The 15,169-nt window shown below is 39.1% G+C and overlaps 1 protein-coding gene across 2 annotated transcripts in view; it reads left to right on the top strand.

Annotated features, from left to right (window-relative positions):
• LOC146369538 (leucine-rich repeat-containing G-protein coupled receptor 5-like) overlaps positions 1–15,169 on the top strand; it is a 50,136-nt gene that overhangs the window by 1,000 nt on the left and 33,967 nt on the right. For both annotated transcript variants that reach the window (XM_084909716.1, XM_084909715.1), the window contains exons 2-3: positions 12,784–12,855; positions 14,776–14,847. In XM_084909716.1, coding sequence (XP_084765842.1) covers positions 12,784–12,855; positions 14,776–14,847 — 144 coding nt within the window. The remainder of the gene's footprint in view (positions 1–12,783; positions 12,856–14,775; positions 14,848–15,169) is intronic.

The raw sequence follows: 15,169 nt of genomic DNA, 5'->3' as shown, positions 1-15,169 counted from the left end.
CTGCTGCAGTAGGATTATTTTTTATATAACTTAAAGAATTAAAATTTGAGTAAAAGCCATTACACTCCGAGGACAAACAGGGACACGACATTCAGAATTTTTCAGATCTGAACTTGTTGCATTTTTTACAGAAAATTCACCCTCAAAAAACACACACTGTGAAAAAAATGAAGTGGACACCAAGCGATGAAGAGCTGGTCCTGATGTTTCTAAACAAGAAAAGGAAGAAACTGAGATTCTGGGTTCATCTAATTCTCAGGAGAAGGCAGAGGTAGGGTCAGTTTCATGGTTTGACCCAGGAGTTGAATCTGTGTTGCACAGCTGCTTTTGTGCACATTTCAGGATGTTGGTGGGGCAGTATGAACTCTCGTTAGCAGGGTTCGGACCACATCAGAGAAGGCAGAGAAATCATTTCAGAGAGCCTACTGACCTGAGCAGTGTCTATGTGTATGTCTGAGGTTCAAAAAATAATAAATGCCGCAAATTCGTCCATCAAAATTACAGCGGTGTTGTGAACAGCTGCATTAAGAATAGGTGAGTCCAAAAAATATTTTTTATGCTTGAAATATTACATTGATTTTATGAGTCCGGCCTTAACACTTAAAAGATCATGTCTTAGCTGAATCTATAACCAGGTATGTTGTGGAGCCACATGTTGGACATATACTTAGTTGTTTTGTATTTTTTACAACCTACACTCATTTTGTGTAAAACTTATGTGTAATGTGAAGGTCACAAACCAAAGGCATCAGTCAAATAATAATGTTGTTACACTTGATGCTGTTCTCCATGCACCTTTAGAAGAAGGTGAAGTTTTGCCAGAAAATAACATCTGGCTTCTGCTTTTTAGTGTTCCCTTTTGCTACAAGTTTGTTTTGTTTTATATTATTCCAGAAATGGAAAGTATAGAAATGAGACCATGTAAACAAGCTCACCCTTTCTAGAAGGATCTATTTGAAGTTTATTGTAGACATTGCACAGACTGCAGGGTAAGAGTGCCAACATCAGGACAGGTGTTATTTCGGAAACCGTTTTCAGCCAAGACTCATTGAAGAAGCTCCTGGAGTCTTTCAAGTGATTCTATTCTTTTTACGTTTAGACAAATTTGGACAGGTTTCAGCAGTTTTACAGGAGCTCTGATATTTCAGGTTTCATTCTTTAAAGGCATTTAAGAGATTTTTAATTGTTTCAGGAACCCGTTGAAGGAGTTCTTAAAGTTTTCTAAATGGTTGTGCTGACTGGATAAAATAATTGGAGGATCGACAGATTATCAACTTTGAAGAGTATAAGAACAGTTTTAATGAGGTTTTTGGGGGGTTTCTGGTCCAGCTGGTCTCAAGACCTTTGAAGAAGATTACCTCGTTTATCAGAAAGTTATCCCTTGGCAATACCTAGGAATGTATTGGAGTTTTTTCTTTGCTTCTGTGATCCTTAAAAGAGACTTCTCAAGTACATCAGGGATATCAGGGAATGCTTGTAGATGTTTTGATAGTTTCTCTGAAGCTTTAGGATTGTAGAATTCTAACATACATTTAGAGACATTGAAGATTCTTTAAAGGACTTTTAATTTATTCCTCTACAGGCAAACAGGAATGTGTGGACTGACAATGTTTCAAGGGTGTTGAAACATCAGAAGACAATTTGGTGTCTTCTGATAGAGGATTAACAGATCCTTGAGTTTAGCCCACAAATGTAGAGTTTCCTGGAGGTTTTGAGAAGGTTAGAGGGATTTCTCAAGAGGTGCAGCTGGTGAAAGAGTTTTGCAGGAGCTCCAGGCGTTCTTCAGGACGTTTTGGTTGCGGATCCTAGGGTGCACATGAAGGTAAATAAAGAGGTTTGATGTTTAAGGACGTCTCGTCACATTCAGTGATCTCTAAAGAGGCTCCTGGAACAATTCAAGCTGTTTCATTGTTTTTGAGGAGGGAGTTTTCAGGTGTGCTTAGAGACATTTCATTTAGTTTTACAGAAACGCTAAACTTTCAGGAACACCTTAAGGGGTCCTCAAAGATTAATGGAAGCTTGGGTGCTATGACAGCTTATTGGATCGCATCATAATAAAAGCTAAACAGCCCGAAAAATGGACTCAGTGGAATTTTAAATGTAGACAACTGGGAAAGTCTTTGAAGAATACACCCCAAAAGTGAACGTATACAAAAAGTTTGATGTTTGATGCCTGAGGACTTCTTTTCAGCTTCAGTGAGTCTTAGAAAGTTATTCTGGGCGTTTGAAAGAGGTTCCACAGGTTTTTTTGAGGCTTCTGGTGTCCTCCGGGAAGACGTTTTATGGCTGCTTAAAGAAGTTCTACAGATTTCTGTGGCCATTTAACAACAGTATTTGTGAAGTTTTAGTGTTTCTACTTGAGTGTAAACTACTGTTAAAGCAAGACACTTAAATGAATTCAAATCCATTTCACCTCACAGCAGGTCATCGGCCTCGATACAAGACTTGTTTCAGCTTCTGCAAAAGCATTACGTCATTGTACTTTGTGTGTGTGTGGAAGGAAAACCTGCTCGTCTTGGCTGTAGCTGCAAAGCAGCACAATGTCCAGGATTTAAATTTCACTCTCATTAAAGAAAACCTTCCCCTATTCAGAACAGCCGTGTGTGTGTGTGTGTGTGCTTCACAGTGAAAGCACTTTCCTTACAGTTCGTCCACGACAGGCAGATGGACACACACAAACCCACTCACACAGCGGCTGCCAATCAAAGAGTCTTTGTGTCTTTATTAAAGCTCCAATCAGGAATCGAATCCAACAAAACATCAAGGAGTTCCTGTGTCTTTCTTTGTTTTGGAGACTAACCAGATAAATTTTTACATTTTTGTTTTGGTGCAAAAAAAACAAAACAAAACCCTGCGTCCACAGAAGGGACCTGCTCTAAAAACCTAAAACTAAACGTGAGTCATTAGTTTTATTATTACTAAATGTAAATGCTGGAAATCAAAATTGCTTAATTGATGAAGAAAGGAATAGTCCACACCTGTCCAAACAGTTTAAAGTCAACTGCTCACTTACTATGGTTCTTTGAAAAGAATATGCATTAATGTAATATCTTCAAATGAAACCTTCAAATTATAGTACATCTGTGATATAGTCCTTTTTTCTGGCGTTAAACAAATGTGTCCATTTCTATTCTGTTTTTGATATTTGTAACTGAGAAAATTGGGGACATTAGCCCACTTTAAATTTTTTTCCACATATCAAACAAGGATCAACAGAAAATACCTTCTGTCTGAAAGTCAGACGTGGGGAGAGCAGCAGTGCGACCACATCAATGACATTGATTAATTCAGAACAGCATGAAAAGGAGGAGCCAGATGGAAGTGGTTTGCAAAGTGGCTTGCAGATGTGCCGCAACTGTAGGTGGTCTAAAGCAACCTAAATATGCCCACGGTATAAGATTCACCGACTGAATATGAATATGTGAATATGTAAAAGGCTTAAGACTGATGGTGTTTGTGGCTTGACTTGACCTGAACTAACGCTACGCTCAGTTTATTAATAGTAACTGGTATGAAGAGAACATGCCCCAATTTAAATACTTGGCCAATTCAATGGCCAATTAGCATATGTCAGCAGAATGTTAGCAATATAAGGACAAAATCAGCTTCACTTTAAGACAAATTAAAGAATAATAGGTTGACCAATTGCATTTATTTCCAAAAAAGGTTTTAAAAATTCATTTTTATTTACGAAAACCTTTTTTGAGAAGCTGCTCTCTCATAAGTGTCCTCTAGGTGAATTGAAGCGCTTAGACATGAATAGCCTCTCATAAGTTGGGTTTGTCTTAAATTCAGTCCTCCTGAGCACGTGCTTATAGTATACAAGAAGGTGTAGAACACCATCAAAGAGAAACAACTATACTCACCTTTCTGTTATCAATTTCATGCAACAAATCTTGAAAGCAAAAGTTTTGATTCGAACCAGAAGACAAACAGTTGATGAGTTTGTTGTTGTCTATGATCAGGACTTGTTATGTCACTTTTTTGAAACCAGAAACGATCAATTAAAATATCAGCTCGAATGTCCTGTTGTGATTTTGTGCCTCCTGGTTTGTTGTGAGAACTTTAAGGGACCTTCTGAGGAAAGCAACTGATCTCAGAGTCGCTTTACAATCTCCTTCAGTCTGTCTGTCTGTTTGACCGCCGTCAGTCTGAATACTGCCATCTGTCAATGCTTTTGTGTGTGTGTGTGTGTGCATACACTTGCTGCATGCCTAAGCAGAGCTGCCTGAAGTCTGAATGGGCCTGGAAGTCTCTATTCTACGTGTGACTGACAGCAGCAACACAGGAATGCATTTAGCCTCAATGTGATGAATGGATTGATGTATATATGAAGGATTCTGTAGCCACGCCCCTTCTGGCAGCCATATTGGACATCCCGAGCCCTGAGGATATAAATCATGTCTGCACTTTCCTACACTAACAGCTCTAAAATTAAATGAATTTCAAGGTAATGCAGATGTTTAGCAAGAGTGAACTTCCTGACCTTTCACGTGACATCACAGGAAGGTAGGTAGCCCGTTTACAGTCCTGAGTGTTTGCACGTCTGCACTAGTGGAGTCTTAGTGTGAGGGAGCTCCATTGGTTTGAGCTCAGCTGTCATCGGATGGTGCTTGTGGACGCCACGGTCCACTGCACACTCACACAGTTAGTTAAAAGAGGACGTGACAGACAGGTAAATGGACTACCTGTCTTCCTGTGGGGGTATGGGAGAGGTCAGGCAGACAATAGAAAGTGATACTGAAATAGCCTTAAGCTATCAGAGATAATTGATTTAAACTCCACAACTGTGAGGCCACAATAAAAATGTTGGGCTCCATCAGCGCTTGGACATTTCTACTCCTAGATCTTAAAATCTGAGGTCAAAACATCCCAGCAAGTAAGCTACACTGATATTACTGAAGCTGTTTTAAAAGGCTGCGTTAAATTGCTAAATGTAGGCACAATGAATGTGGTTCCTTTATCTCGCTTTTAGAAAAACTTTGGACACTAAAAAAATGGTAATGAAAGGATGAGATTACACTGTATATTGAAAATATGAGCTCATTTTGATTCCCGTAGTTCTGAAAACTTAGTGTTCGAAACTTAGTGTTAACTGCTTGACAGCTCAGGACCTGTTGGTCAGATTTTTCAGCTCTTTAATCCTCTAAATGTTTTCAGTGGGTGACCTGTCTGGACTGCAGGCAGCTGGTTCTTTACGAGTTGTCTAAAACAAGTAGAATATATTTTTACAGTCTTGCTTTTCGGAGAAGACAAAGGTTTATTTAGCGGTTTATGTTCCACCAAACTTTGCACATCTTTCACTATTAATGGTGCCTTCACAGACTGAGCATCCCACCTGGACGAAATGCCTCCCTGTGGCTTGTGTTGAACTGTCTGATGGGATTATGTTGCTGAAATAATAAAAAGATAAATAAATAAAATGGATGACAGCATATGTTGGTCCAAGAAACTGTAGATCATTCAGCATTAGTGGTATTACCAACATGAATGCTGGATTTGAACTGTGGTGTGATTGTTGCGCTTTTCTTAGATGTCTTAAAAGAATCTCCGGTTTTTTGGCCAGACTACAGGACGGTTTTCCACTTTGCCATCTTAAATCAGTTTTTTCCCAGGAAAGGCGGTTGGTGACATTTCTGTATCCTATTTTAAACTTGTAGGAGGCTGTGGCTCAGGAGGTAGATTGGATTATGTCGTAACTGGAAGGTTGGTTGCTTGATATTTGGCACATTCAGTCCACATGTTGAATTGTCCTTAAGCAACTGCTTCTGATGTATGAATCTGAGTGTTACTGTGTGCATGACAGGAAAAGCTTAAGGGATGGAGTAAAGTGTTGGACGAATGAGGCTTGTAGTACCTTTTCATGTTTAATTTGAGATGCAGAGATGAACTGTGTTCGATGATGATGATGGTTTTCAGAAGTGTTCCTGAGCCCATGCAGGAGTTCCCACCACAGAATCAGGTCTGTTTTTAATGCAGCGCTGCCCGAGGACCCAAGGACCACCAACATTTAACTTGCAGCTTTGTCTCTTTGCACAGAAACTTGTCTGAATCTTTGTTATTACGAACATTTACTATTTTTAAATGCTTAGCTTCAAATGATTTGGAAAACATCTTGTTTTTATCCTGTGGTGAGAGATTTGATTACAGGTACAGCCTGGTCCTGACTGTTGTTTGCATCTTTGGTAAGAAGAAGCAAACACATTCTTGAAGCTGTGATTGCAGCTTTCCTCATTGCTGCAGCTTCACATTGTTGCTCTCTCTTATCTCTGCTACTACGTTAAAAACACGGATCATCACACCTTCAGACTTTTGTACTGTTTCTAAAGCTCTGAGCATTTTTGCTACACAGTGGACCAGAACTAATGTCTTAGACAGATAAACTCTTGATGTCTTGATTCATAAACATTTGTTCTTATTTCACTGACTGAGCAGCTCGTTTTAGGCGATCATCTGCACCTCAGGTTACCTTCGTGGACACACAAACACAGATCTGACAGAGCTGCTGTTTATCTTGAGGTATCTTTTCCTTTTGGAGAAGACAACACAGACTGATTGAACCGACCGGGGAATAAACCTCCTGATGTTCTCTCGCCTTGGGGGGCCCCCCGCTGACCCACCCCCGAAAGACTGAAAGAAAGGCAGAAAGAAAGAGCAAAAAAAGACAAAAACTGAGAGAGGCCTCGCTGTCACACTACGCCTCCAAACTACACAGTTCCCTTTTCTTTTCTTTCTCCAGAGTTTGTCTTTCTGCAGCCCGCCGACATTTGAATAATCGTCTGATATCCATCAGTTTGAGCCCGAGGAGACGGAAAATAGACAACACACACACAAAGCTTCGTCCACCACAACATCGTGAGGGAAAAACACACAACATGGATAATGTATTCGTCTTTTCTTTCATCCTTCTGTTCGCCTTGTTCTTCCTATGTGCCTCTCTTTCTCCTCCAGAAAAAAAACAACTCAGAAAATATTCAAGCGTATGCCTTAAAGATCTTTTGGAAAAGTTTTGATCCGGTACTTTAAATTTACAGTATCAACAGTTTGCTGTACTTCAAGGTCCAGAAAAAGTCAAAGATCCTGAAAGAGTTTCTGGGAGGTTCATAAAGTATTACAATTTATCTTCAAAATATTTCAGAGTAATTCAACATTTTCCTTAAATTCTTGACTTTATGCACTTTATTGCCCCAAAAACCCTGCAGTTACTAAATCTATATTAATCAATCCAATCAAATCCAATTCAACTCTATTTATAGAGCAGAGCAAACACCACAGTGCTAAAGTGCTCTCCAGTTATAAGACAGCAATGAAATACAAATTTAAAAAAATATTTAAACAAAAAGAAAAAAAATAACAGTAAAACGTGTTTTTTGTTTCCTCCCCTATTTAGAAAAATAAGATGTGCTTTAAAAAAAATAAAATAAAAACTATTTTTTTTAGGAACTTATTGTTATAGAAATGTACAAGATGTAACTTTATTTTTGTAAAAAGGAGCAGGTTTAAAGGCAGATTGGCATGATTTTACATTGTATATGCAAAATATCTTCAATCAGAACATAAATCTTATTTTTTTTTGCAGCAAAAACATTCAAACTTTTCATAAATCTCTTTAAATGTGTTTATTTTCGTTCCATTATCCATGAAATAAACATAATTTTGTATATATTTTGCAGTAAAACATATAAAAATATATACAGATATAAAAAACAGTATTTAATTTCTTAAGTCTAATTTCTAGATATACTTGATTTTGAATTTATTTGTAAAATATTTCACCCTTTTTAACTATTTTAAATGTAATTATTATAAATGTATTATAATTATATTATTATTATTATTAGTAGTAGTAGTAGTAGTATAAAACAACAATGATAATAATAATATCATTGTTGTTTTTGTTATAAATTCCATAATAACTTTGTTTCCGGTATTTGACAGAAACATTGACTCAGAGTGCACAGGAAACTTGGCAATTTCAAAATAAAAGCTCTGGCCTTCAGTCAGACAACAAACACAGTTTGTAGTTCCTGTGTATGTTTATACTGTCAGCATGCAAATCAGTGCTGGATGTTTACTTATTGTTAAAGCACAACAATACCTACTCCCATTGTCATCATCTTCTCATCTTCATTGCAAAGTCGTGTGTGTGTGTGGTTGGGTGTGTATTCCGCGAAGGAAATCAAAACATACGACACACTGTTGTCTGTCTGCTGCTTTCAGTCAACTTTCTTTCGATTTCGAATCTGTGTGGCAGTGAAAACAGCCTCTGGACCTCGGTCATCAGTGCTTTCTAAATAAATGATTCCACCTGTAAATATGCTGCTTTTCTTGCTGTTACTCTGAGTGGAACATTTTTCTATGATGGCGTATTAGATAATTACAATAATAAAGGGTAGAAATGATTGAACTGGTGAGGCGGTGGGTGCTGTTCCGTGGGTTTTCTCTCAGTGTGGAGAGGAAAGAGTCAATTAAAAAGAAAACATAATGTTTGCTGTATGAGTCTGTAGGCTGAGGTGCAGTGTCAGCACACCCTCTGGAACAAACAAGCAAGACTAAAACTATATCATTGTGCAACTATCTCTTCATCTGCAAACCTTCTTCACTTTCAATAGGAATCTTACACACATGCAGATTTATTCATGTACAATACAGTCACAACAACAACGACAACATCAGTGACGGCACGCACAGCAACAACACAGCAGTAATTCCTCTTTTCCACGAGCGTCTACAAGACTCTACTCGGTTTAGTTCGAGTTTGCCATCACAATTGAGTACCAACTCAATGTATGAGCTGGTGCTATAGCAATGCAAAAGTCCCATTACATCATTTTTGTGCAACATAAACACAAACACAACAATCGAGGAGATCAGGGCGATTGTACACTGACTGCTAATCTGGTGGTAAGCGTCTGTTTCTCGACATTAGACCACACTGTTGGTTTGCGTGTAGCTCTCATGACTCATCTAGTGATGTCACTCCCTGGCAAATTTTTGTCATGCGTTGTGTTGATGTCACAGTTTTGGCTTGACTCAGCTTGCTTGGAAGCCTGCCCAAAAAAAGTACCTGGTACCAGGTACTACCACGTAATGGAAAACCCTAAAAACCGAGTCGAGGCGAGCAGGTGTTCGAGGAAAAATATGTAAAGGTGACAATGATTGTTATGAACTGATGGTTTTGTGTTTTGTTGCAATTTTCTTTAAACAAGAAAAAACAAACCAAAAGTTACCAAACTAATAAACTTATCAAGTAATTTTCATTAACAGCTTTTTCTTTTTCATGCTCCAGACTTGATCTCCGCTGACGGTCAGTGTCATGTTGCGCTAAACATGTAGTGACCCTCCAGAGATCCTTAAGATGGTGCTGATGTGATAACGTAATACGACAGCATATGGTGCTCCATGTCTGTGCCAAGAGCTAATGGTGATCCAGCAGCTAATGTTACAGGGGAGAGACCTTACTGTTTGATAATATGGAGATTCATGAAAGTAAAAAACTGTTCTGAAAAAGTATATTCTTAAAGTTGAACTTTTGTATTAAGTAAAAACCTTTTTAACTCATTCATATCTTCAGATTCCAATCTGCTTTAACTTGTTTGTTGCAGTAGATGTTTCTATTAAGCATCTCTTTAAATGTAACCCTGTGAACCAAAAGGCTTCCGAATACTCTAATGATCAGGAACCCTCTGAGACCAAAAAATACAGCCAAATGTGGAAGTCCCAAAACTCGCAGTTCCTCTAATGTCCACTTGAGGCTCCAAAAGTGAGTCACTTGCACACCCACTTCTAGCTCTACACACACCTCTAGCTATCGAAGCACAGAAGCCACACCCAGCTGTTGTTCCAACCTCTTGTTTGTGAGAAGGAGCCAATCAGAAGAAGTTGTCCTAACGAGTGAACAAATGGCAGTAAAACTGATTCTTTCAGACAGCGGATGAGCTGAGGGGCTAAAATCAAGGCTCATTATAAGATGAAAAAGGATTATTTTGAAATATGAATCATACAAAGCTGCTCTAATAGAGCCCAAGTATTAAAAACATTTAAAGCTGGAAATAAGCAGCTTTAAGTTAAATCACATTTGCAATCATAAAGAAACACATACAGCGATTTCTGTTTATGTTAATGTTCCGTATGTGGGCGCATGCAGAGGCCTCCGCCTGACTAATGAACAGCCCGGTGTGTCGAAGCACGCTCACACGCAGCCTACACGACTACATATTTATCTTTATGAATGAATGAGTGAATGAAATGTGCTGGGGTTTTTGTGAGCGGCAGTAAAAGCCAATCAGCCATAACGCCGTTAGTCTGCTCAAGAGTAAAGGAGCATTCTGCTAAAATAAGGCTAAACAGAGGCGCTCTGTGTGTGTCTGTCTGTGCGACTGGACTACCTGTGGACACACATTAACAGGTTTTATGGAGTGTTGAGAAAGTTCCTTAACAACTGGTGTATTCAACCTGCAGACACACCCTCTCTCTCTCTCTCTCTGTGTGTGTGTGTGTGTGTGTGTGTGTGTGTGTGTGTGTGTGTGTGTGTGTGTGTGTGTGTGTGTGTGTGTGTGTGTTAAAGACAGAGACAGTCTGTCTCGGCTTCCTTTCAGACCCGAGCCCTCCTGGAAAGACGCTACCTGCCGATAGTTATCAGAGAGCAGAAAATAGACGGTTCAGATAAGAGAAGAAAAGAAAGGAGGAAGAACGTCATGGCTGCACACAAACACAACATACAACAAACGGTGTCCCTGTCCCTGCAGCCAATTGCAAGCACCGATGTCGGCTTGTTTTGACTTTGCTTTTGAGCCCTGGAGCCGTAAAAGTTCCAAAAATATTCACGACAGCGCCCCAAACGTGAATTGTCGAGCAAAAAAATTAATAAATAAAAAATTAACCAACATGCTGATGATTTTTTTCTGTTTCTGCAGCCTTGCTAGTAAACAGATGAGATCACATTCCTGACGTAGTGTTGAGGTGTGTGGACGCACAGAATAGAATAGAATAGAATTCAACTTTATTGTCATTGCACATGTCACAGGTACAGGGCAACGAAATGCAGTTTGCACAGGTGTGTATGCGTGGGTTATGATAGTGATGTAGTGTGTGGGGTTTTTTGGTTGTTGTTTTTTTTTTTTTTTTCAGTAATTCTGTGAATGCGTTGTGTCCTTATAATCAGATTGTTTCTCTTGTAGTCATTTGCTTCTCTTTGTAAAAAATCTCTAGTTTAATTGTAATTTATTTTTCTGTGTTCAGTTTTCATCTGTTTACAATTATTTTGTGTCTTAATGGATGATTTTCCTTTTTGTGGGGTAGCTTTTTTTTTCTCTTTCAGAATGCCCCAAATGTTTTTTCAATCAGTGTTTTATTGTGTTTGTTTATTTATTCATTTATTTTATTTTCAGGTCCATTTCACTCAACGAAAATACTTTTACTGGAGGCTTGTTTTATGGTATTGGTGTTTGGACAAAAACTTTAATTAAGACTTCATAACATCTGTGTGTGGGTGAAATATTTTGACTCGCCAATTTAAATGTAATTAAAGTCTAAAACTACATCTTCATTAAAGTCTGAAGTCACTTCTCCAGGCTCAGGCTGAAAGTTGCTTGGATGAGGGATGAAGTGTTTCTCCCACTGAAATTTGTGTTCAGGTGAACTGAATCAACCTCCTTGGATTTCCTTACCTGGGTTATTCATCACGCATCAAGAGATTAAAAGTTATTGATATCAACTTAGCAAAATAGCTTTAGCAAACACGAGTTAAAGCAGCTAGCAAGCGGTTGGACTAAAGCTTTGTCTGAGAGTGTTTATTTAACTGCAGCGCATAAATCTGAAGATCAGAATACAGAGACCATTACTGTAGATTTCTGTCATTATGAGTCTTTTTTAGTGGGAAACAACACAGATCTTTGTACAAATCAGAGCTGTCACTAGTGATTCAAAGTTCTTGAGCTAAATAACGTGAAGGAACAGGGAAGATAAAAGTGTTTGAGTTTGGCTGAGGTCACTGTGAGCAAGCGTGGAGGAGGGAAACCTGCTCCTTTCTTTCCTCCTGCTCTCCTGCTTTCAGTGTTTCCAGTAATTTCTACTCCTGTCTTGTTTCTCACTCAGATGTGTGTTGACTCATTCCTTTCACTGGCCTTTAAAGAGGCGGGAAGTCCTGCATGGGTGTGTTTATGTGCTTGTATGTCTAACGACACTGCCACACTCATGTCCACCTCCATGTTTTACCCTGAACTCTGCTAGACTGGATTTGTGTGATTGAAATTGCAAAATAATCATTTTTAATCTTATACTGGGCCTTCGTGCAGCCCTTCAGTTCAGATCTTCTGTCTGAAGCAATTTGTTTTAGTGCTTCCTATTAAAGCCATCATTCTTCTGATTGGCTCCCCTACATTAACAGGGGGACATTAGTTTGGGTTCAGCATGAGGGGTCTTCACAAATGTGGAAATATATGCGTAACGGGGCTCCCAGAGGTTGTCAGACTAAATGTTTTTACGTGCGAAGGGTGTTGAATGGTTCCTGTGTCTGAACATAAACAGGTCTCTGTGGTTCTTTAATAATTCATAAGTCTAAATTCTGTTTATTTTCAACGTGTGTCATTATTTTTACAGTCAACACTGATTCATTAATATGTATTGGATGACTTTTTATTAGTTTATGCTCTGTTTTGTTTCTGTACTTACAAATCCAGGTGTGTCAGTCACGTCTGAGCCAAAAGGTCAGATGTGACTGACTAAAGCTAACGACACTAACAGTCTCTCTCTCTCTCTCTCTCTCTGTGTGTGTCTCTGCAGTGATCTCAGTATGAATAATCTGACTGTGTTATCCAGCGGAGCTCTGTCCAACCTGCACTTCCTGGAGGAGCTGTGAGTCACACAAACACATGGTCATGTTTTCATCATTTCAGAGGGCCTTTACACAACCTGTACTTATTTCCTGAAGACTCACTTGAAGTCAGTGTAGACTCAGAAGAAGTCTTGCCATTTTGAAACAATGGAGAAGATTCAGCATATATCACTGAGGTACAAGTGCAAGGTGACACGATGACACCTCTAATAGCTGCTCTAAAAGTAGAAGCCTCTCTAAAAATGGTCCAGAGGTGCACGAAAAGATGACCTTGAACCAACAATCAGGCTACCTTAAATCAGGCTTGTAGATTTAAGTACCTGTTCTCAGAATCTTCTCTCCACACCTTGTATATGTTTTCTTCTTTATCATCCTTCAAGTCTCCACACATGATCAGATATCTTACGAACTTTTGTTGGTGGGCGATGGACTGAGATGGATGAAAGTGAGGGTGTCTGAGCGGGCGTTGAGCTCATGTATCTGTGAGGAGATGATATGTAATCCCATCTCTCTTCACCTAGCAGCCGCCACGTCCTGTACGAACATTTCCTTAAAGCTGGGGAGCTGAGAGACGGCGAGGCTGACCTCACAGGGACCTGAACATGACTCTGACTGCTGTTATGCTCTGCTGCCAGCTGTATGTGTCTGTGTGTGTGTGTGATATTTGTCACCGCAGCGTGAGAAACGTCACTGCGGCGATAGGACACCGCACAGATGCATGCTGGGTGTACGCAGACTGGCTGAACTTTGTGTGGCCCCTGAAAAACATACAGACCTACAGGACCCACTGTGGGTCAGTGTTTTGCTGCTGGTTTGAAATGAAAGCACCGTGTGTGCTGGAAACACGGATCCCCAAACACACCTGATGTCTGACTGTTAACTTGTCTAAAAGATGATGCTCAGTGCAAGTCTTAAAGCTAAACTTGTGAGTTTTTTTGGAAACAAATTCATCAGTTCATCTTGCAGACTGTATCCAAGCAGCTCTAAATTTTAATTGCTTAGGAATGGCATCTTCTAAAGATGAGATGAGATGAGATGCTGTCATATTCAGCATATAAGATGTCAAATTTTTGCATTAAACTCGGAAACGTTTCAAAATATTAAGATAAATGTCGGTTGCAGTAAACCCTGCAAGCTCAAGGATTTGCTGTTAACATCCTCACCTGGACTGTGTTCTGACGTCCCGTCTGAAGAAGTAAAACAACAAACAACAGGCTCATTATTGAGGAAATACCCACAGCGGAGTATGAGTGCTACATTAGGAATGAAAAGGATTTTTTTTTCATTATTATTATTCATTTTGAGAATAAATCCAAAATTTTGAGATTAAAGTTGAAATGGTATTTTGTAGATAGTATAGCAGCCGTGGCAGCTGTTTGACTTGAAACAATTTTAACCTCCATATTCCCACTTTATTCTCAACATGAACAATAATAATTTATCTTAAAACAATGTTCTTAATGTCTAATACTCCTTTGTAAATACCTCCACCTACAACAGCAAGCACCAAAAGCACTAAGGACCCACTGCCAAAGTGTAAAAGAATAGTAAAAGCCCTCTTTTTGAGACACTTTGTTAGCATGAATGCAGCAGCTTTGATTGGTTGGCCCATCTCTGATGGGGGTGGACACGCTGAAAGGTGATGGTGGCACTTCATCTGAAGTTTACTTGGAACACTGAAGAGGACACCTTTTCTCATACACGTTTCATTTTCATATTTGGAGGATGTTTATAGGCTGACATGGTGCTTTGGGGTCACCCTATGTAAAAGATATTCATGGCTGTCCACAAAAAACATTCACTTTGGACTCCTCATAGAAACATTAAAAAATATTTTTCATTTGTAAACACATCCCTCATTTAGTTCATTTTTATGCTAATTTGGCCAAAAATGATCTGAAGTCAGTAATGCTTATAATCTCTCTCTCTGTGTGTCTCAGGCGTTTGGCGGGAAATGATCTGACCTTCATCCCCAGAGGAGCGTTCACCGGCCTCTACAACCTCAAAGTGCTGTAAGTTCACACATATTTCCTCACTGGCATGATGCCTCAGCAAACATACACATTTTATGATTGTTATGTGAATATGTTCCTAAAAGAACATCCTGGTTAAACACTAAAAAAAAACATTTATTGGTTTTTGGTGTTTAACCTAGACTGTTTAATCCCATTATACTGTCTCTGCTGGGCTATTTTTACTGGGCTATTCTCTACCTGTATTAAGATCTGTTCCTTCAAACTTGATCTTGACCTTTAAACGTCCTTTGAATTTGTAAAGATTGGCCAAGATGCATCAGAGAGCTTTATTGTCATTGTGCAAGCAGTGAAACTCCAC

Source organism: Perissodus microlepis, chromosome 17, assembly GCF_051167445.1.
Source record: "Perissodus microlepis isolate ML-2025 ecotype Zambia chromosome 17, ASM5116744v1, whole genome shotgun sequence".
In the NCBI taxonomy this organism is placed as follows: domain Eukaryota; kingdom Metazoa; phylum Chordata; class Actinopteri; order Cichliformes; family Cichlidae; genus Perissodus; species Perissodus microlepis.
Note: the sequence above shows the minus strand (reverse complement) of the source record. Positions and strands in the feature narration are given on the sequence as shown.